This window comes from Camelina sativa, chromosome 10, assembly GCF_000633955.1.
Source record: "Camelina sativa cultivar DH55 chromosome 10, Cs, whole genome shotgun sequence".
NCBI classification, from domain to species: domain Eukaryota; kingdom Viridiplantae; phylum Streptophyta; class Magnoliopsida; order Brassicales; family Brassicaceae; genus Camelina; species Camelina sativa.
The window spans coordinates 19,687,386-19,709,256 of NC_025694.1; the positions used below are offsets into that span (position 1 = coordinate 19,687,386).

Below are 21,871 nucleotides of genomic sequence, written 5' to 3' on the forward strand. Positions count from 1 at the left end.
CCTGGTTTTCTTCTGGTAAATACTCATTCAATATTTTGCACACCGAATCCACTAACTTTTCACTCATATTATACTCCGCCTTATTTTGCATGACTCGAGCAACTAACGATAATTGTGAGTGACCTTCATGGCAACCATCGTATAATGGATTTTTTGCGCCTTCTAACAAGTCGTAGAATTTCTTTGAATGATTACTATTGGTTCTTCTACATTTTGAGAACTGCCCCCATGATAGTTATCATCTAAACTCACATTATAACGAAATGCATCATTCACCATATCCACATATGGATTTTCTACTACATTACCCACATCTACATTATCCACTTCTTAATCACTACCAACATAACTTGTTCCTATATCCATATTGATTTCTTCCCCATGTTTATACCAAATATAATAATCAGGCATAAATCCATTGCTAAAAATATGATTCCAAATTCTGTTTCCCGACATAAATTTATCGCTCTTACAACGACTACAAGGACAGTGGAACATACCCCCATTATTCTGTGCTAGAGATTGACTATTTGCAAATGCCATGAATTGCTCCATCCTTGTTGTAAACTCCACCGAAAAATTGCCCGTCACTTCATCGAACCTCTTATACATCCACTCTCGAGAATTACTATAATTATAATTCTTTGACATTATACAAGAGTCATAGAAAATATATATATATATATATATTTTTTTTTTGAAGATTTTTTTTTAATTTTGCACAAATGTGTCTGTTTTGATCGAGTGAGAAGAAAAGAAATGGTGAGTGAGGAGAGAAGAAGTGGTGAAGCTGGTATATATAGGCAATTTTGGCGACTACCAAGCGACTAATAAAAATCAGTCGCATAATACAAGTACACCAACCTCCGAACGAAATAAACGTGATTTTTAATACCGGCAGATTACGACTATTATACGACTACGTTACGACCTGCCGAAAGTGTCGCATAATAGTCGCTAAATAATGACTACTAAGCGACAACCTGTACGACCCGCCGATATTGTCGCAATATAGTCGCCTAATTGGTGACTTGTATGCGTCTACCGAATTAGTCGTAACTGAAGGACTATATAACGACAAGGTTACGGCTGCGTTTATAATTCTAAATATTAGTCGTAAAGTAGTCATTAAATGGCGACTACTTTAACGATTACTATATGTTGTCGCAATTTAGCGACAACGGTATGATTGTTTCTATTTAGTCGTAAAATAGTCGTAATGGAATAACTAAATAGTCGCTAAATTTAGCGACTGAATAATAGTCGTAAAATGTAGTTGACTATGGCGAGTTTTTTTGTAGTGTTAATCAATTTTATGTTTTAAATAATGCTAAGAATATAGGGGGAAGTGTCTCATGATTTGCACGTAATTCACATACATCAACCTTGACAAAAACTAAAACTCCCAAAAATTATAAAAGAATACAAGTTTCATTGATAAACCCGTATCACAATCAAACGAGAATAGATCACTTTCATAATCAATTATGTAAAGAAAGAGTATTTAAATAATTTATCTTTTTTTTTTTCATTTTTTGTTGTTGTTATTTTGTATGGCTACATTTTACCCCTTAAACTTATTTTATGTTTGCTGTATTCTTTTAAAAATCTATACCGCTTTGTATTAGCAATCAGATCTAATTAATATACGGGTAAAACGAATGGTAAGTCACAAACTTTGTGATTATTCTCAACAAACAAATGTTCATATATAACTATATAAGATACCATTTTTGCAAATGTTCAAATGTACAAGTCGCTCAAATTCTCATCACATAAGATATAAAACTCGAGTCTTAGCCTATATTCAATTTAAAGCAATGAAATTAATTTCGTTTTGTAGCAACAACCTTCAACAACTAGCATATATTCAAGAGGAATATCTTAAGATAACACTATATTCAATCCAACTTGCCGTTACTAATCCCTTCTCACCAAAACCAAATCATAACGTTATATATATAGTGAATTCGAGTTAAAGCACTTGAAAAACACTTATGATAGTGTTTCGAAAATTTTGAAATTTCGTATTGAGAAAAGAAGAAGACCAAGCAGAGTTGAATGGAAAAGGGTCGAAGCTGGGGACCCCCAAAGATGAGCTTGATAGATTTTGGTGAGTAGCCGACAGCTTAGTTCAAAGTCTTTCGCCGAACTCAAACTCACTTTAGATTTGTTCTTATTCTCCTTTATTCCTGAAAATGACCTTATTCATATTTTATATGATTCTTCATTTTTCTTGGTTTATTCATTTCATCATTTGCATTTTTGTTGATTCATGACTAATTATCATGAAATATATATTATTACAGTAGTTGCCAGTATCATCATTATCGTGTAAGCACTCAAAGGTGACCATGTAATTCTTATGTGTCCTTCTCACATCCATGGAAAAAAAATCACATGTTGGCTATTATTAAACTTATTATGTCTCAACTGTTATCTTGTAACCCCGTTAAGGCATAAACTAAAGCTCCACTCTCTAATTACTTTGTTTAATCATCATATATATCTCAAGTGTTTTGCAACCGCACCAAATGTAACTACTAAAATGACCAAACTAGGGCTTGAAGTTTTACTCTACCAATTTTCTAGATACACCACACAATTTGATTTTTGGTTAATGCAATTGACTACACATATAAAACTCCAAGAATCTTGTGACCAGTTTGTTAATCCGCAAAACTCGAGTAATATGTCAATTAATTGTACAACTGATGACAAATTTGTATTACATCTATTGTTTCAGTCCATCGTTCGTATAATATCATAAGAGCTGTTCATTCGTTCTAAAACTACTTACTATATGTTGCTTAGTTTGAGAGATGGTTTGAATACGAGTGTTGGAAATGGAGAACTAACTCTGAGGGTCTCATCGTCGAATACAAAACTACTACACAAGCATAAGGTTTCAAGGAAACGGAAAGAAGCTATATAAATAATACATCACAAACTCTTACCATTGTTACTCTTGCACAACACAAAAAATTATAATCAATATTCAACAACTTTATTTTACCCGTGGACAAGAAAAACTAAGGTTGTGAATGGAGAGATGGAAAAAAGACGGTTGGTGTGCTTGCGGGAAAACTGCACATGTGTTACCATTAGACAACATACTTAACATAAAACGAAACACATAAAAACGGAACAGTAGAAAATATTACTTTTACTTTCTCAAATTAATGATGCATAGATAGCTGACTGACTCTACGTCTTTTGGGACTGCCACACATAGAACTATCACTTATTAGGGACCATCTTCGATATATATATACATAAAGATATGTGTTATTAGATTCTACTCTATAGAAACAGCTGTTACGTTAAGTAGTCAAAAGCAGGGAACTCATGCTATTTCACATTTTAAAGTTTATTATAATAAGCACTAAACTCCAATTAAAGTGGATAAAATCATGGGTCAAAGTGCCAGTTGTACTAATCCAATAATCTATAAATGCTTCATTAAATTCTTTAGAGCATCATTACTATGGGTTTCTCTTAAAAATACTCTTACATTTGGGTCCCAAAATATTAATAAAAACCTATATATGAGTCCATGAAGCTGAGAATCGTTTCTGTCGGAAGCATTCCGAGCAACTCCAAGAGAATGATACGTGGCGTCTCCTGAATGGTGGATTCATAAATATAAAACTGCCTTTTTCTCATTTCTTTTTTCTTTTCGTCCCGATTGTCTCTCTCTTCTCTCTCGTTTCTGAAGGCGAGAGAACATACGATTCTTGTGAAATCGGAGAAATCAATGGATTCACGTCGAATCCATTGAATTTTCCGGCTTAAACTGGTTGTTTGTTGGTCAGCCGGAGGCGATGGCTTCCATATCGGTGTAACCGTGAGATACGACGGTTCGGTTCTCACGACAAACGACGGTGGATATTAGTTTGATGTTCTCTCATGACAAACGACGACGACGGACCCTAGAGGAAGCACAAGCTCAAGCGTCTTGTTCAGTTTCCAAACTCCTTCTTGATGGTAACGATGACTTGATTCCTTTTTACTTCTTCTTAGAACCAAATATCTATGATTAGAATTGTGGGTTTGGAGTTTTGTGAATTTGGTTTTTTGTTTCCGGTAATCCCTTTGGTTTTTGAGGCTCTTTCTAACTACTTTTTTGGAGTATCTGTGACATCTTTTTGAGATTAAAAGCCAAATCTCTTTGTTTTAGAATTGTAGTTAAGTGTTTTAGGTTTAGCTGCACTCTGATTGTAGTAGTTAGTTGTTGTTTAAAACATTTGGCAATGTGCTTATGTATTTCGAACCCTTTTGCTGCTTTAGAATCCCTCTGTTTTGTATTGTCTATTCCAATTTCAGTCTGATTCTCATTTACCTGTCTGATTGTTGTTTCGTTTGTTGTTTACTTTAATGTAGGATGTGAAGTGCCAAGGCTGCTTCAACATGTAAGCTTCGGAAACAGTTTGTAAAATAATTCTTTTCCTTTGACATTACATAGTTTAAAGAACATACAAAACTTATTGGGTCTGTTTTTTTTGGTATCGCAGTACTACAGTCTTCAGTCACTCGCAGACTGTTGTCGTATGCGGAAACTGCCATACAATTCTGTGCCAGCCTACAGGAGGAAAGGCGAAGCTCACTGAAGGATGCTCTTTCAGGAGAAAGGGAGATTGTTCGAGCAATCCCCAAATCAAATCAAAAGCATTGTTACTTTTATTTTTGTTGTTGTTATGAATGCTTGTTGGTGTTTGGGATTTTTTATCTAGTTACTACTACTATTGATGTCTGGATTTTATAAAAAGTTTTGGATTTTTAAGTTAATTGTTTGAAGAATTACTACTTTTACGATTGCATTCTGCATTCCAAATTTTGTTTAATAAGTTTAATATTTCAATTTTTGTAAAATATGTGAACTATTTTGAATTTTGTAAAATATGTTTAATATTCCAAAGTTTGTAAAATATGTTTAAGATTCCAAAGTTTTATGTAATATAAAAATTTTAACAATTGTTTTGTCATTTTAGATTATTAAAGTTTGATAATTACTAAACATAAATTAAAAAATTATTTTTTAAAAGATTGAACAACCTATTTTGGGTTTTCTAATAAATGAATGATTTTGCAAAAATACTCTTAAGATTGCTTATTAATTATATGATTAATTAATTTGAGAGTAACTTGGGAGAGGTACTCCACTAAACCTAGAGATCCACAAAAATTTAATACTATATAAATTGGATTTAGAGTTGCCAGTATCTACGCCCATTTCTGTTGAATCATCACAATTTCTCAATAAAAGTCTGAGCTGTTTGAGAGGTATTGTTTAGGCCTCTGTTTCAGCTATTGTTTTATTTTCAAAGCAATCTCTTCGAGAAAGTTTTTTTCTTTTTTTTCTTTATCTTAAAAAATGGTGTAATCAATAGTGGTGGCAAGCAATGTAGAAAATACAACATGTGAATGCTAAGAAAGATTAGAAAAATGAAAAATGATATATTTAATTTTTTATTTAACACTATTTACTATTTGAATGAGATAAAAACACATGAAATATAAATAATTGGCCAAATGTCGATAATTCAAACGGTAGAAACTTTAAGCAAATATTGGAAATCGTCAGTTTGAATGATAATTAGGAGGAAATCATATAAAATGTATTGTTTTCTGTTTGGAAAGATGTATGAATGGCTGAATTTGTATATATATATATATATATATATATATATATATATATATATATTATATATATTTATTTATTTATTTATTTATTCCATCTGAGTTTTGTTTTGTAGTGAAATCATGAGCGTCCCTGAGAAGAGTCGGGATGAAAATTTTCTTTAGCCCCAAAATTTAGGTTAATACAATAAAATTCTCCCAAATTGTTACAAAATTTACATACACCATTTAAAAGTGTAATAGTTTATAGCCCTACATATCGTTTAAATTGATCGGTTTTGAGTGAATGTGTTTTGTTATCTCCAATATTTGCTTAAAGTAGAAACGAAAAGTAGATATAGGAATGAAATACAATATAATAACCATACATTCAAGTTTATAGATATTTTTTGAGTGGTGGTATATTTTTCTTTGTGACAAAAAAAAAGGTATGTTTTTCCTTTTAATGATCACCAATGCCAATTTGATTATGAATAAGTCGGTAAAACACATGAAGAACATTAACCAATACAATTCATTTCAAGATAAAATCCTATGTGGAAAATTGACCTCACTCTCATTTCCACTTACATTCAATCGGCGAAAACCTTGACCAAGCCACTACCAAAGCACTCGATATGTATTCTTTCACGAACTCGACAATACATGCATGCACTAATATGAAGGTGTGGATGGGTGGGATATTGAGAAATATGGCCAACTCATCATTTACACATGCGAATTCAATGAGCTCATATAACTCAAATCAGTTAAGTTCATTAGGAATTGAGTTTTAATAAACTCTTTATTTGAAAACGTTTACATATATGTTCTAGTGAAAGAAAAAAAAAATACTTGCAAGATAGTATGTATATACTGTATATGGTATGTTACCATGAGCCTCGACGCTTCGTGGTCTATTATATTATGATTTTTGTTTGTCTTCTAATATTCTATGATAAATGATAAATGATAAATCTAATGATTAACAAATAAAACACTATCCTTTGTTCCAAAATTAAACGACACTCTCTAAACATTATATATTTGTTCCAATTCCCAAAAAGTGTTGGGCTCGTCACTCTCCGCTTAAAAATTGTATCTATACTTTAGTTTTAATTTGGTCTAGACTTTTTTGATAAGAAGATTTTTTTTTTTTTTTTTTTTTTTTTGTGCAACCTGATAAGAAGATAAAAGATGAACAATTTATAATTTCACATCTTCACTCTCTTTCCCTCGTTAGAGTTATTATTGTCGGAGACTAATGTTTTGTGGAAATCTAAATATATTTTTACAAGACGAGGTTGGATATGTGTTTAAAGGATATATGCACTTGAGTTGTTTGTTGGGGCAAAATATTATAGGAGGAAGATGAAAGTTTAAATGTGGGTAAGAAGAATATTTTCTCATGAAAAAAAAACTGTCAGATATCTGAAATAGATTGTGTAATAGTTCAGTTTTTTTTTAGATTTAGCTTTTTGGAAATTTTTTGATGAGTTTTGGTTTGCTTAATATTTTTTTTTCTAGCTTTCAAGTATTTTCCGTTTTCTGAATCTGCATGTTGATTGTATAGTCAGAACCTCTAAATCTTTATTTTCTGAAATTTCTTCTGTCAATTATTTTTCTCATAATTGAGCCAACCAATTAAGGAGTAAACACAATGTATGGTTAGAAACAGAAAATTTGGGCCTAAAACCAACTAAAGGCCCATTGGGTTTCCTAATCTTTATTTTGGTCACTCCATTCTATATTCCTTAATTTGTATTCTCTTTTTTTTGAACAAAGACTTCTCTTCTATGTGTCATATATATATATATATTTTCTACTAATCGACTATTTTGTAGAATTAGCAGAGGATGAGATTCCAACCAAAAAAAAAAAAAAAGAAATTAAGTTGAACAATAATATTTCAAAAGATTATAACATATAGTATTGCATAACTACATTTCCGCTTTCGTTAGAATGAGCAATAAATCTTTAAAAAGATACATAAACTTGTTAAAATCCTTAAATGTTATAGAAAAAGAAGTTGTTTCAGCATTAATAATGACCAAACACATATTTTAGCTCCTCAATAACTAGAGAGTAGAGACTACACCGTCTGTTCGCGTATTGACACTCGCCCTCCGTGCAACCTTTTCTGTTCTTGGGACAGCCCGATAAGCACTAAGATCCACATCATTACTTCTGCCACAAACCGTCCTCGGAGCCATCAGATTCATTCCTTTCCACAAATTTCGAATGCTCACTTTATTTACCAACCCATTCTCCTTCTTACTATCATATTCAAACTTCTTCTCCAATATAACATGATCATGCCGGAGACCATTACCCCGATTCGCAGGTAAAGAACCCTCATCGATCCGTTTAGAGATACTCTTAATCTCATAAGGGTCAAGAAGACTAGAGAACTTGGTTTCTTGATCTCCACGCGATAAATGATTAGTGTGTGGTTTAGAAACCCTTTTCTCGGAGAGGATCTTGTTCTCGTTAGCCTCGAGCTTGTACCGTGAAGGTCGAGGTGATCTTGTGGCTCTTGTAGTGAGATCGAACTCTGTCATCATCGGTTTGCCTTCGTGTCTTTGGTACCAAGCCCACGCAGCAGCTTTAACCGTCGCCAGCTCATCACCTCCTCCTCCTCCTCCGGTGAAGAGTGTATGTGACCATCTCTTCTTTCTCCTGTTGCTACTGCTTCTGGTGATGTTTTTCTTCTCGGACATAATTGGTGTTGAAAATGTAGTAGTTGGCGAACGGAAGCATAGTTCATTGGTTATATTTTCTTTTTGGGTTTGTGGGATTTGGATGGGACACGTTAATAGGGGTTGAAGGGAACGGCTAAGAAAAAAACAACATGAATTATTCATAAATAAATAATAAATACGCGTATGTGAAAATGATTGATACAAATGAGAAAAGAGTAGTATAGTATAGTAGTTGTTGCTCTTGCTTTTGGGTCCATTAGTGGATACACAATTATTCCGTAGGTAAAGTGTTCGTAATTTTCTAGTTGGACTCACATTCTCCATTTCCTATATTCTTTTTTGTCTCGGCAATTATTGTTATCCCTTTGTATATATATATTTTTTTATATGTACGCACCTACTACCTTGTTGTGTTGAAGAGGAGTTAGAATCAAAATTTTTGATTCGAACAAGACAAAGATTGATATCACAATCAAAACACGTTTAGTAGTCATCCGACATACTCCCTCGAGAATCTTGAGAAAAATTGGAAGCTGCATTGGAAGAAAAGCATTGTTGTATGTGGAATATGCGAGGCTTTGGAACAAGAAAGAGAATTTGAAAAATCCGATTCCAAAACTGAATCAAAACCAAACCGAACATCAGTTACTAGCCTTTTTCACCCCAATTTTTTTTTTTTGAACTTTTCTATTTTAAAAAATTTAAAATTCTGAGTGCTTTTGTTTCTCTTTAGTTGTTTATTATATTCTTAAAAGAAACTACGGAAGTGATTAGAAAGGAATCTAAATTTAGGTTTTACTATACAAAATTGTTGTAGAAAATTTAACTTTTATTAATGGTTTGTGATTGAAAGCTTGGATAAAACCAAAATATGAAGAGAAATTTTATTGAATATTTCTGCTTAAAAATTACAATGATATGAGAGAGGTTTATATAGGATGATACTACAAATGGAACCTAGGTCACACGTCATTATACACACATTCTTACTGGGGAACAAAGAGTATCAAATCTTTTATAGACAGGGATTTGTTAAGCTATAAGTCTCGTACTTGATGAGATAATAGCGCACAGTTTGACTTAGAAGACTCTTTGTTCTCGTTGCAGAGTAGAGGTGTGGTGACACTTGTGGGCTTTGTAGTATGATTGCGGCCCAAATTGCTTGAAGCCTTGAAAGATCCAAATGCAAAAAGACGACCCTTCGTTTGAAATGTTGTGTCTTGGTTAATGCACCCCCTCAAACTTGGAGTAGGAGGTAAGACAACTCCAAATTTGTAGCATAGATCAAAGAACGGCTCATGAGGAAGACTCTTTGTGAAAATGTCAGTCAGTTGATAGTCATCAGGAACATGTTTGACTACCAACTCACCTAAAACCACTCTTTCTCTAACAAAATGAATATCCACATCAAAATACTTGGAGCAATTGTGCATTGCAGTATTTGCAGTCAGATAAACTACAAAAAGATTATCACAATATAACTCTGGCGTTGCAGGTTGAGGCACACTAGTTTCTCAAAGAGGTAAAGAAACCCACTTTAGTTCATAAGCAGCAATAGATAGAGTCTTGTATTCTGCTTCCTTAGAGGATCTTGATAAATAAGATGGTGTTTAGCATACCAACTGATGAAGTTTAAACCAAGAAAAGTACAGAAACCGCCAACAGACCTCCTCGTTTCTTTGCAATTAGCCCGGTCGGCAATAATTATCACTATATGCTCGAAGTGTAGAATCAGTATTGGAGTAAATGTTGAGCCTCATACTAATTGTACCTTTTAGATAGCGTAGGGCTCTCTTACGTTGATAAAAATTAGCCAAGGAAGGTGAATGCATCTTCTAACATACAAGATTCACAACAAATTGAATGTATTGTCTTGTGAATGTGAGATATTGTAGTTTGCTGGCCAAACTTTAAAATAAGTCGGATCAGAAAAGGGAATTTGTTTCCCACATACCTTGTCTATTTGCAGAGGTAAAGGAGTTGGCATAGGTGCACAGTCGTCCATCCCTGCTGCTACCAGTAGATCAATTGCATACTTCTCCTGATTAAGAAACAACCTCGTCCCTTTGAATGAGAATGAGCATGTATCCCCAAGAAGTATTGAAGACCACCCAAATCCTTCCTCCAAAACTCCTTGTTGAGATTGTCAAACAACTTTTGAACAAGCTCGGTATTGTTACATGTCTGAAGCATATCATCAACATATATCAAAAGAAACATCTTGTCTTCACCTTTATGATATGTGAACAAGGAAGCATCATCATAGGTGCAGGTGAAACCATAATCATTGAGAAAAGTGCTGAACTTATCAAACCAAGCTCTAGGAGCCTATTTTAAACCATAGATTGCCTTGTTGAGTTTGCATATGTAGCAGGCTTGTCTTTATCTTCAAAGCCTGGAAGTTGATGCATGTAAACTGTTTCTTTCAAATCTCCATGTAGAAAGGCATTTTTAACATCAAATTGCTTTATAGCCCATTTTGAACTGTTTCAGTGTGTAATATAGAGCGTATTGTAGTTGTGCATATTACTGGAATATAAGTCTCCATGCACCAAGCAGTTCAAACACAGATCCAGTTCATCCTATGGTTACAAGAGAAAAAGCGGGTGTTGTCAAGCGAAATCTTAAATATGCTTTCTTTACAATCAAGAACAGTTATCCAGAACCACAAATTGTGAAAACAGCTCTCAAAGATTCGGGTTTGACTAATGTCATGGGAGATGAGGTAGGATCCTTTCAAGAGACTCTTACGTGGGATTTGATTCCACCAAAAGAATGTCCAAATCCTCTTGGCTGCAAATGGGTGTTGAAGGCAAAATTGAAAGCTGATGGATCTCTTGATAGACTAAAAGCGTGTTTGGTAACAAACAAGACATGTCTGTTGATGAAGACCTTCCCTGTTGGTGGGTGATAACACCGATAACCTATATATTTTTTTATTGTATCCAATAAAAACACATAGAAGAGACTTAGGATCAAGCTTCTTAAGTGAATAGGGTCTTAGATGAGGATATCTAAGCTTCTTAAGTGAATAGGATCAGTTGCAATATAGAGTATAAACGGCGTTGAAGGTCATTTTTCCTAGAAGCAGAGATGTGATTATACTTCTTAGCTAGAGAAAACCATACCTCAACCTCAACACAATGAGAAAAACAAAGAGGATAAGAATCAGAGTTATCAGCCATTGGCACATGGGATCTGATACCATGAAAGCTTGGATAAAACCAAAATACGAAGAGAAAATTTATTGAATGTTTATACTTAAAGATTACAGTGACATGAGAGAGATTTATATAGGATGATACTAACCATGAAACCTAGGTCACACGTCATGACACACACCTTATCGCTGGGGAAAAAAGAGTATATAATATGTTATAGACAGGGATTTGTTAAGCTATAAGTCTTGTACGTTGATGAGCTAGTAGCATACAGTTTGACTGAGAAGACTCTTTGTTACCGTTGCAGAGCAGAGGCGTGGTGACACTTGTGGGCTTTGTAGTGTGACTGTGGCCCAAATTGTTTGAAGCCCAAGATCCAAAAGTAGAAGAAAGACCCTCTGTTTGAACTATTGGGTCTTGGTTAATAGTGACTTGATATTAATAAAGTCTTATTTTGTTGGATATAGAAATAAAGGATGACATACACAAAACAAAAAAGAGAAGTTAGATAGTTCAACTTTTAAGATTTTGAAAAATAGAAGGTCTTAAAAGTCAGATTTGGTTAAAAAACTGTCAAAAGTATACATTTATGAATAATAAATAAAGTCGTCACATTTTAACTTTGAGAACCAATCAACCTTTGGATGAATTTTTTTTAAAAGAAAATACTATTGCACTAGTCAATGAGACTTTATTATTTTGACAACTTGTTTAATATGCTTAAAGTCTTTTCTAGTCCTATATATATAGAGTCGAACTTTCTTGAGAAAATTTGAGGACTAAACAATCATGGAAAAACATGATTTAACCTTTATTTCTAAAAAACGGAAGGTAGATTATGCGATGACCGAAGATATCCCAAACCTTAATGGCGAGGGAGGTTCTAAGGTTCTCCGATCCGCCTTTACGACAACAAAATTTAAGAATAATAAAATTTACAGATTGTATTTCAAAGGTTTGGTGAGTGATAAAATAGCGATGGATAAAGAAATGAGTGTAAAGGTTGGAATTGGGATCGCAATATGCGACGAAGCAGATAACTTGTTGTATGGAATAAATGAATCATTTTTTGGCGATATGATTAATCGCGAAGAAGTGGAGATTATCGCAATGATTATTGGATTAAATGAAGCAATTCGTTTGGGGGTTAGAAATATCGTAATTTGTTACAATGACTATGAAATTTACCAAATTGTAAGTTTTTATTTACTATATTAATTACTCCCTCCGTTTATTTTTACTTATCATTCTAGAGTTAATTTTTTGTTTTCTATTACTTGTCGTTTTGTATTTACGATGCAATTTTATAGATTAAAATTTCAGTTTTACCCCTAACTTTTAACTTATTAATTACTTATATCAAATGAAATAGTGTATTCATGAAGGGTAAAATCAAAAATTTAATTATTTTCTTAATATGTGTGAAATTGTCTAGAATGACAAGTAATATAAACCGGAGGGAGTAATTATTTAGTTAGCTTTATTAAAAAAATAAAATAAATTAAAAAGTGGTGCTACTTTGACTTAGATAAAGAAAATGTTATATTGTGCAAACGAATTTTATCGTATTCGAAACCTCATTAGATGTTTAATTCAATATAGCAATTTTTCTTCACTATTTCTTTTTGTTGTCATTATTCGTATTGTTAGTAATTTGCATTTGGAAATTGGAAAAGCTCTCTCGCTTTAGATGTTTAATTAACTAATAGTTGGGTTGTCTCTGAATTTTTACTGCAGATAAATGGTAGAGTCAGAGAGATGCCTAACCAGAAGATTGTCCATCTTGTGGACCAAGTCCAACGCCTTAGAGGAAAAATGACTTGTACTGAACTTGTCTTGGCTACCGCAAATGGTTTTAAGTTTGCCTTTAGTCTTGCCATGGATGCAATGGTTTCTCAAAGCACTAGTAGCAGCGTTGATGTGAAGGCAACCCCACAGAAGGAAGTTTGTACCATTTGTTTTGAAGAAACCGATGCTGAGGGCATGTTCTTTAATGACAAATGTCTTCACCGCCATTGCGTTTCGTGCGTGAAACGGTATGTGGAAGTGAAGCTGTTTAGTGGAACATTTCCCATATGCCTTGAGGATGGATGCAAGTCTGAGCTCACTCTTGAAAGTTGTAGCAAGGTTTTGACACCAATGGCTGTTGAGATGTGGAAACAGAAGATGGAAGAGGACTTAATCCCTGTTGCAGAGAAAATCTATTGCCCATATCCAACCTGCTCGATGTTGATGTCCAAAACCAAGCTTTCCAGTGAAACCGACCAGTCGTCCAATGCCCGGTCATGTATCAAATGCTATGGACGCTTCTGCATTGACTGCAAAGTACCATGGCATTCTGATTTGTCCTGTGATGAGTACAAGAACTTGAACGGTGAACTTAATGACATGAAGCTGGCGTCTTTGGCAATCGACAATATGTGGCGTCAATGTGACCACTGTGGGCACTTGATTGGACGTGATGAGGGTTGCAGACGCATGACTTGCAAGTAATTATTGAACCTGATTAAGTTACTTTTTTTTATATATGAATTGTTCTATTTCACTATGTCTTTGTGCGTACATTGTGTAGATGTGGACATGTGTTTTGCTACATTTGTGGGATCGACTGGAGCCAAGAAGAATGTCCTTCCAGTTGCCTGCCATTTGACGAGGAAGATGATGATGATGATGATGATTTTGATTTTGATTCTGATTCTGATGCTGATGGATGATTCTGATGGTGGCGACAATAACCATGATGATGGCACAACATTTAGCTCCGAAGTGGGTCTAGATTGGTACAAGTACAGACTTTTGTGGATCAACAAATCCAAATTATGATGTCCAGAAAAGATTGAAATATGTCAAATGAGCAGCAAAATAAGAGCAAATGAACTAAACAACCCTTTGATGGTTTTTTATTTTTATTTTTGTAATGTCTTTTTAATTTTTCTATAATTTGAAGGTAATTTACATATACTTTGATCTTTATAAAGCCAGTTTATAACATCGTAATCATTGTATATCATAACCACAAAAGGTATTTACATCCTTAACCACATGAACACAATATTCAGTTTTACTCCTTCCATTTTCATTTGAAATGGGCGGTTAAGCCAGAGAAATAACACAATGGTAAAACTGTTATCCAAGCAATGAGCGTCTTGTTAGGTTAAAGCAAAGTCTTCCATCGACAGGGTTAGATGACGGAGTGCTTATCGACGTATCCAACTTCGGCCACATATCTTGTTGATGCCACTCTCCTTCATTTTGTCCCTAAGATGAGCAACATCCGCCCACCGGTCTAAAGCTGCATATATATTTGATAGAAGCACGTAATTACCGCCACTTTGTGGTTCAAGTTGAAAGAGTTGCCTCGCAACTACCTCTGCTATCTCAGTATTCCCATGTAGACTACAACCACCCAAAAGCGAACCCCAAGCACTAGCATGAGCTTCAAAGGGCATGGATTTAATAAGCTCATAAGCCTCTTTAAGCTTTCCTGTCCGGCTAAGAAGATTCACAATGCAGGAATAATGATCAGGAGAGGCCACAATAGAATACTCCTTTTGCATTAACTCAAAATACCTTAACCCCTCCTCAACAAGCCTGGCTTGGCCACAAACTTTCAATATTACAGTAAATGCAACATTATCAGGAACGATACCTTCATCAACCATTTTCTCAAACAGTCGAACAGCTTCATATCCACACCCGTGAATAGCCATCCCTTCCATCATTGAACAGTATGAAACAAGATCTCGTTGAGGCATCTCTTCAAACAACTTGGCTGCTCTGTCCATGTGACCACACTTGGCATTCATGTCTATCAAAGCAGGAATAACATAATGACTAGAAAACTTTTTCATGCCCTGGTGTAGATATGTATCAACCTGTTCACACAGTTCAAAGCAACCCATCTGAGAACAAGCTGACATCAAACCCACCATTATAAACTCATCAGGTTTGACATTCTTAGCACACATTTGGTCAAAAACTTTAAAGGCCTCACTCGGCTGACCGTTCTGTGCATAACCCGATATCAAAGCTGACCATGCCCTAACATCAACATCACTCGCTTTCTCAAACAAATCCCGAGCAGAAACCATATCACCACCTTTCGCATATCCATCAATCATACAGGTATACGAAACAATGTCTCTCTTAGGCATTTCATCAAACAGTTTCCTAGCATTACCCAAATCTCCGGATTTAACCAAACCATCAACCAAAGCATTCCAAGATCCAAGATTACGCTCAGGCATAAGATCAAACATCCTCTTCGCTTTCTCTAACTCCCCAGATTTCACATACGCTACAATCAAAGCTGTCCAAGAAACCGCATTTCTCTCAGGCATTTTATCAAACACCTTACGTGCACTACACAAATCCTTGCATTTACCATAAAAATCAACAAAACTTGTAGCCACAACAACATTGTTATCAAACCCAATCCTCAGAACCAACCCATGAACCGTTGAACCAACACGAACCTGTCCATTGTAAGAACAAACCTTCATAACCAATGGAAACGTATACTTATCAGGTCGAGCAAAACCTGTTCTCATCATACGCACAAGAAGCGAAACAGTCTCGAAGAAGAGAAACTTATCCGAGTAACCTTGAACGAAATGGTTCCAGAGATAAGGACAAGGATGAGAAACACGGTTAAAAACAGAGGAAGAGTAAGAGAGAGATGAAGAAGACGATGAGATCAAGAGAGAGATGAGGTTCTGGTCTTGTTCAAGACCTTTCCGGATGATTCGGGCATGGATTTGATTAAGATGAATCTCAGATTTGCAGAGCTTCAAGAGGGTTTCGAGTGAAGGCAAAGAAGAAGAGAGAGATGACGATGATCTCTTGATCATTCGTCTCGCATGTATCACGCGTGTGTATAAATGTATCGTCTTGTCATAACAAAAAGAATCTTTGATGGGTTCTTTTGAAGTTACCGCAGATTCAGACAAGAATCGCTCATTGCAGAACTAGTTCAGTTGAAAGATAAATGTAAAGATGAATCCTTGAGGAAGAGGGTTTAGGCCTTTAGGGTTTAATCAATCAGCCGCTTGAGGTTTTATGGAAACAAAAATTAATCATAAATTCAGTTTTAAATTCATTTCTCGGTTTGAAATTATTGGTTTACGAGGTTTATGAAATGTAGAAAACAAAATACAGTACTACCACCATTTGGATTGGTTTAATTTAGTTTTTTCATGTACATATGAATACAAAAAAATTCGAAATTTATATTTGTTCTCAATTAAACAACGTATTATATATTTTAGAAACTAAAATACAAATATTTTGGAGGATATTTCTTAGTTTTTAACTTTTACAGAAAAAAAAAAATAAAAAAAAAAATTTAGTTGGTTTCTTTTTCCAAAAGGAACTCGTGATTAATATGCGACAATTGGATCTCTGTATGATCCTTTATTCGATTGGAGATTCTAAGAATGAATAAAGAAAACACTTTACTTGACAAGCTTTCCGCCTTTACTTAGAGAACCAAGATCGATTTCGATACGCCTAACTTCTTCCTTCAGCTCTGGTAAAGAAATAGGACTATCCTTTGAGTTGAGCGTCGTCTCTTTGTTGCCTAATAAAGCTGAGAGATGCTTAAGACACGAAAGGTATTCAGATTTTACTTCAGGAGAATCTTGCAGCTGAGTTCCACTACCAAACTACACAAAACAAGAATCAGTGTTCCAACGTTTTCTTTGCACGATGTATCAAAAATTGACTGATATTTGAGACAGAGAAAGGAAAAGAAGTAGATACTAGATTCTAATGAAAGCTGTGATATATAAGTATTCTTTAGGTTGTTAGTTAGTTATGAATGGAAAACAATCCATTTATTTACCTCTTTGTAAGCTGAAACACATTGGAGAAGGGTTTCTTCAGCTGCATGCGGATTTGTTTCCTGGAATGTCATGAATCAACAGGTTTACACAGGCTTGTTCTATAGTCTATGGAATACGAAGTCAATTGCGTGTTCATCATCAAGTCAAGTACACAGAACCAAATGAAACGAGAAGAAAGCTTGTGTCTGATTCTATAACTGTGTCGAGCTTTCGCACTGCAGTACTAACCTTTGGCTCCTGGATCTCATTTTTGCTTGTCTCTAAAGCTGCAAGGCTCTCAAAAGATTGCAGCTGCAAAGAAATAGAAAACGTCCCAAACGCGTTGTTTTTAAGACAATCAAACATATATATACGTACAAGTATGACTTCAAGCGACACCCACCAATATAACTAAAGCTGCATGTTCATAATTCCTAAGAGTCGCACTTGCTTTTTCGTGTTTCTGCGCTTTGCTCTTTTGATTTTTCAACTTAAGCAGAACGTCTTTTGCTATCCTGGTTTACACCACACATCACACCAATAGTTTTGTTATATTCTCATACATGAGACTGAAAAATCAAATATCAACCATCAGTTTACGCTAAGAAAGAGAGCTAGTACAGAAATATATATAGAGACCAACCTTGTTGAGTTTTCAAGATAATTCTTCGCTTTTTCTAGTTTGAATAGAGCTTCACTGATATTAGTTCTTCCCAACTGACTAGCCTGAAGCATAAATGTCTTCGCGATGTGCAGCAAGTTTCCACCTATCTATCAGCCAAAGAGAGGAGACAAGCTGAATACTAACTCGATTTCCATTATAAAGATGATTTTTCTAAAAAAAGGAGTGAACCTGGATATGTCCTTCTGGAAGTAATTTCTTTTGGGCATTGAGACACCTGACAGGAAAATTGTCATAGAGCTTTAGTTTGAGGATCCTCGTATTTTAATCTGACAACCCAATCAAGATTTTGTGTGCTCACTTTTCAAAAAGTTCTAGAGCTTCTCCCAGCTGCCCAGATAATCGTAAAGTGAGCGCTAATGCTTCAGCTGCAGTTATAGCCTCCATTGAGTTCAATCCCTGTCATAGATTTTAGCAATTAAGTAAGAACTACAGGTAAAAATGTGCAAGTTCCATCCCTGTGATTAATTGATTGCCACTAGCTCCATCTATGTAAGTGATTTCCTCAACTTACGATTTATGCATAATTAAGTAGTTCAAAAGAAAAAACTTAACATGAAGTTAGAACAGTTTCCTTCAGTACTACATTAGAAAGTTGGAATTTACAAGGAAAAATGCAGCAAAACAGACTGTAACATGTTAAATTATTGAACGATACAGCTAAAGGAAAGTTAAGTAAGAAAACACCACACCTTTGATAATTCCATCATGTGCAAAAATTTTCTTTGAAGGTTTTCAGCCTCAGCCAGACGATTGGATCGTATATATATCTGAAAGGACAGATGAGAATGTAAAATAACAGAAATTTCAAAATCACTTAATGGAACGACACAGATGTTGAGAATTGTGAGTTATATAAGCCAACAAATTTCTACGGTTTTCATCCGGAGTGGTTCTGGTTTTTGCTCAAAATCAATGCATTGTAAAAGTAGAAGGAGACTTCCAAATAACAAGGAAAATATAAGGCAAAAAAACCTGAGAAAGATATCTCAGTCTCCTGATATATGTCATGGACTCTCCTTCACCACCTTCCTAACATTATAAAAACCAAAAATACAATAAGAAAGCATCCAATTGACAAAATAAAACGTCAAGATGGCACATATATCAGTTATCATTAAGATATCGACATGCCTCAAGTATTTTAAGAGAATCCAGAATAAGTGCTTCCGCATCTGTATCTTTTCCTTGCAGGTGGAATACCTGTCGAATATCATATCATATGTTAGATGGAAGTTTAAAATGATAGATCCAACTCAGACTTCATGACAGCATGGATGTGTCATATTAGATGCATTTGATCACATGTCTGAATTGGCAAGAGGCAATTTTAACGTTCAGGGTGACAATATGTGGCTAATATGCAAGAATCTCAAGAAAGGAAGTGTACAGTTCATTACAAGTTTAAAGAGCTCATGAAGATTAATAAAAGCAAGAAAAGTGAAGCATGAGAGTACCGTTCCAAGATGATACATTGTCTCTGCAAAATCAGTATGATTATGTCCCAGGACTCGGCCTTTCATCTAGACGGGAATCACAACAAAGGATAAGAGGAAAAATACATACTAACACAAGTGTGACTTGTAAATAATAAAGATTAATAACCATAACCATACCTTTAAAGCACGCTGCACAGGGAACCATCAGCAAAAAAAGTTAAGAATAAATTGTTAGCATCACAGAATGTAAAATTTTATCATTTGAATTTGGTGGCAGTATATGATATCAATATATCAAGTATAATATAAATACAGGCAAACAACAGGAAATAACAAGCAGACAAGTAGATATACTATGGATGTCGTAATCATGGTCAATTTAGGATCAGTTTCTCAGAAAAAGAGGTAAAACACGATTTTTAAAAAATTAATTTGGACCAATTATCTGATTAAAGCATCTAGACTTCAGTATGTAACATAGCGAGCAACATTCATGACTCCCGTCCATCTTAATTGTCTCATGTAAGAAAGAACAGCAAACACACCTCATAATATCCAATGCCAACACTGAAGTCACCCAGATAGCCAAGAAAAGTACTCGTCCTGACCAATCCATATTTGATGCCTATAGCCTAGTTTTGCAAAAAACTCAATTGTGATTACCTCATAGCACGTACGAGCTTTCTCAAGTTTTCGCTGGACAAGATAGAGTTGTCCAAGGTTGTGGAGAGTAGCACCAACACTGCATTGTTAAAAATATGGTTGAATGAATGAAGGGTACAAAAACAGTAAGGGAGTCAAACCTGTCACCAAAATGTATGTATAACATGTAACACAATTCCTGATGTTTCTAGGTGTTGCATGACATTCAATCTAGCCAGTGGGGGTCATAAAGATCACTAAGATGGCCAAACGTACAGAGCCTTAAAGAATTACGAATCTATAAATTGTCTTGTCAGGAAGAGGCATTCAGGGAAAGGGTAAGTACTCTAACAGAGAAACAGGGGTATATAACTAAAAATAGTAAAATGTACCAGAAAACTCAGCCAGCTCAACAAAACTATGAGAGTGATCGTAAATTTATATGTTTCAGAACAAATAGTATTAGTCAGGTAGCATCAAAACTCAAAAGTAAAGACTTTACAATATGTGTGGTGATGTTCAAGCCAATGGCACTTAATTAATTAAGTATCAGCTCAAGAGATGTTGATGTCTCACCGCACATCTTCAGGACCATAGAAATCCTCCAAGATACTAACAGCTTCCAGGTATAAGGGCTCTGCTTTGTCAAATTCTTTCTTGACTCTATATAACTCTGCCTTACATAGAGGAAGGAAAAGATAGAGCAATTAGTCTAAAAATACAAGAAATAACAAGTGTTGAGAAGCAGAGAACCTAAGAATGAAACATTTCGAAAAAGATTACTCTCCCAAATAAGAATTAAACTTCTCAGAAAGAGACTGATCATAAAACCACTGTGCTAAAATATATACATTCCTCAGCCAGAAACAGTAAAACTGTTTTACACTTATCCTTAGAGAGCCATACTCGAGATGCTGATACAGGGTTCATGCAATATCTTATGAAATGAAAAAGCAACAAGCACTATAATCTAAGGAACCAAACATAGAAACCTCACAGAGACCAACCAGATTGTTACATGCAGATGCAACATGTGGATCCCTCTCTCCAAAACCTTCTTTAGCTTCCTGTATTGCCGAACCGAAAAGCCTCTCTGCTGGCTCCAGTTTCCCCTACAAAATAGAGAAAAATCATCTACCAAGACAGAAAAAAAAAAAAAAAAAAAAACCTTGTTTAAAGAAAAAAAGTAGATTGAGCTTCATTCTTCAAATACCAACCTGAAAGAAATGATCTCTTCCACTATCAGTAAACACCCTCCACTTAGATGTGTGTATATTAGATACAACCGAACCATCCTCAATTTTTTCTAGCCCACTCTTATCCTCTGCTAATACAGAGTTCCCACAAAACCCAAGGATTGCTGAAAAAGGAAGGAACCGTATCGGTAATTAGAATCATGACATCACAAAATTATCTAAACATTGAGCATATGTACGCACCAGCTTGTCCTGTAAAGATAATCCAAAGACGAGGATCCAAGAGATGTGAATTCGTCTTATGGCCTCCGTAATCATTCTGATACGAAATCCTTGGTTTCCCTGCAATTAACACAGTGAAGATTTCAATTTCACGAGCTAAAGAGATGGTAATTGGATTTGAGGAAAGAAGAAGTAATGAATCTGGAAGTTACGGGAGAGTGAAGAATTAGCAAAAGTGGTGCAGATCGGATTCCGCGAAGAAGAGAAAGAAAGTGAAGTCCGATGAGTTCCTCTGCGAAGAGTCGAAAAAATTCGAAGCAGAGACATTTTTGTTCAGACGCGAAAAAAATCCTTAAACCCCTTAGGAGTTTTGTAAAGTTGCGCAT

General features: G+C 34.9%; 3 protein-coding genes, 1 long non-coding RNA gene and 1 pseudogene across 4 annotated transcripts; 2 read left to right on the forward strand and 3 right to left on the reverse strand.

The window, feature by feature from the left end:
• Window positions 4,322-4,627, forward strand: LOC104719374. Its single transcript, XR_756599.1, has 2 exons — window positions 4,322-4,412; window positions 4,515-4,627. It is a non-coding gene; the product is annotated as an uncharacterized LOC104719374 (long non-coding RNA).
• LOC104719375 lies at window positions 7,522-8,614 on the reverse strand (annotated as a pseudogene).
• LOC104720523 (E3 ubiquitin-protein ligase dbl4) lies at window positions 12,272-14,433 on the forward strand. The gene is made up of 4 exons (XM_010438414.2): window positions 12,272-12,676; window positions 13,220-13,971; window positions 14,055-14,123; window positions 14,430-14,433. The coding sequence occupies exons 1-4, from the start codon at window positions 12,272-12,274 to the stop codon at window positions 14,431-14,433; spliced, it is 1,230 nt and encodes a 409-aa protein (XP_010436716.2).
• On the reverse strand, window positions 14,434-16,498 carry LOC104719376 (putative pentatricopeptide repeat-containing protein At5g37570). Its single transcript, XM_010437291.2, has one exon. The coding sequence runs from the start codon at window positions 16,330-16,332 to the stop codon at window positions 14,680-14,682; it is 1,653 nt and encodes a 550-aa protein (XP_010435593.1). The 5' UTR covers window positions 16,333-16,498; the 3' UTR covers window positions 14,434-14,679.
• LOC104719377 (kinesin light chain) lies at window positions 16,808-21,865 on the reverse strand. The gene is made up of 18 exons (XM_010437292.2): window positions 21,698-21,865; window positions 21,507-21,605; window positions 21,285-21,427; window positions 21,075-21,179; window positions 20,644-20,744; window positions 20,089-20,167; window positions 19,603-19,614; window positions 19,444-19,509; window positions 19,121-19,189; window positions 18,962-19,018; window positions 18,679-18,756; window positions 18,288-18,385; window positions 18,158-18,203; window positions 17,948-18,075; window positions 17,708-17,819; window positions 17,554-17,616; window positions 17,325-17,384; window positions 16,808-17,145 (listed from the first exon to the last, which is right to left on the reverse strand). The coding sequence occupies exons 1-18, from the start codon at window positions 21,810-21,812 to the stop codon at window positions 16,936-16,938; spliced, it is 1,641 nt and encodes a 546-aa protein (XP_010435594.1). The 5' UTR covers window positions 21,813-21,865; the 3' UTR covers window positions 16,808-16,935.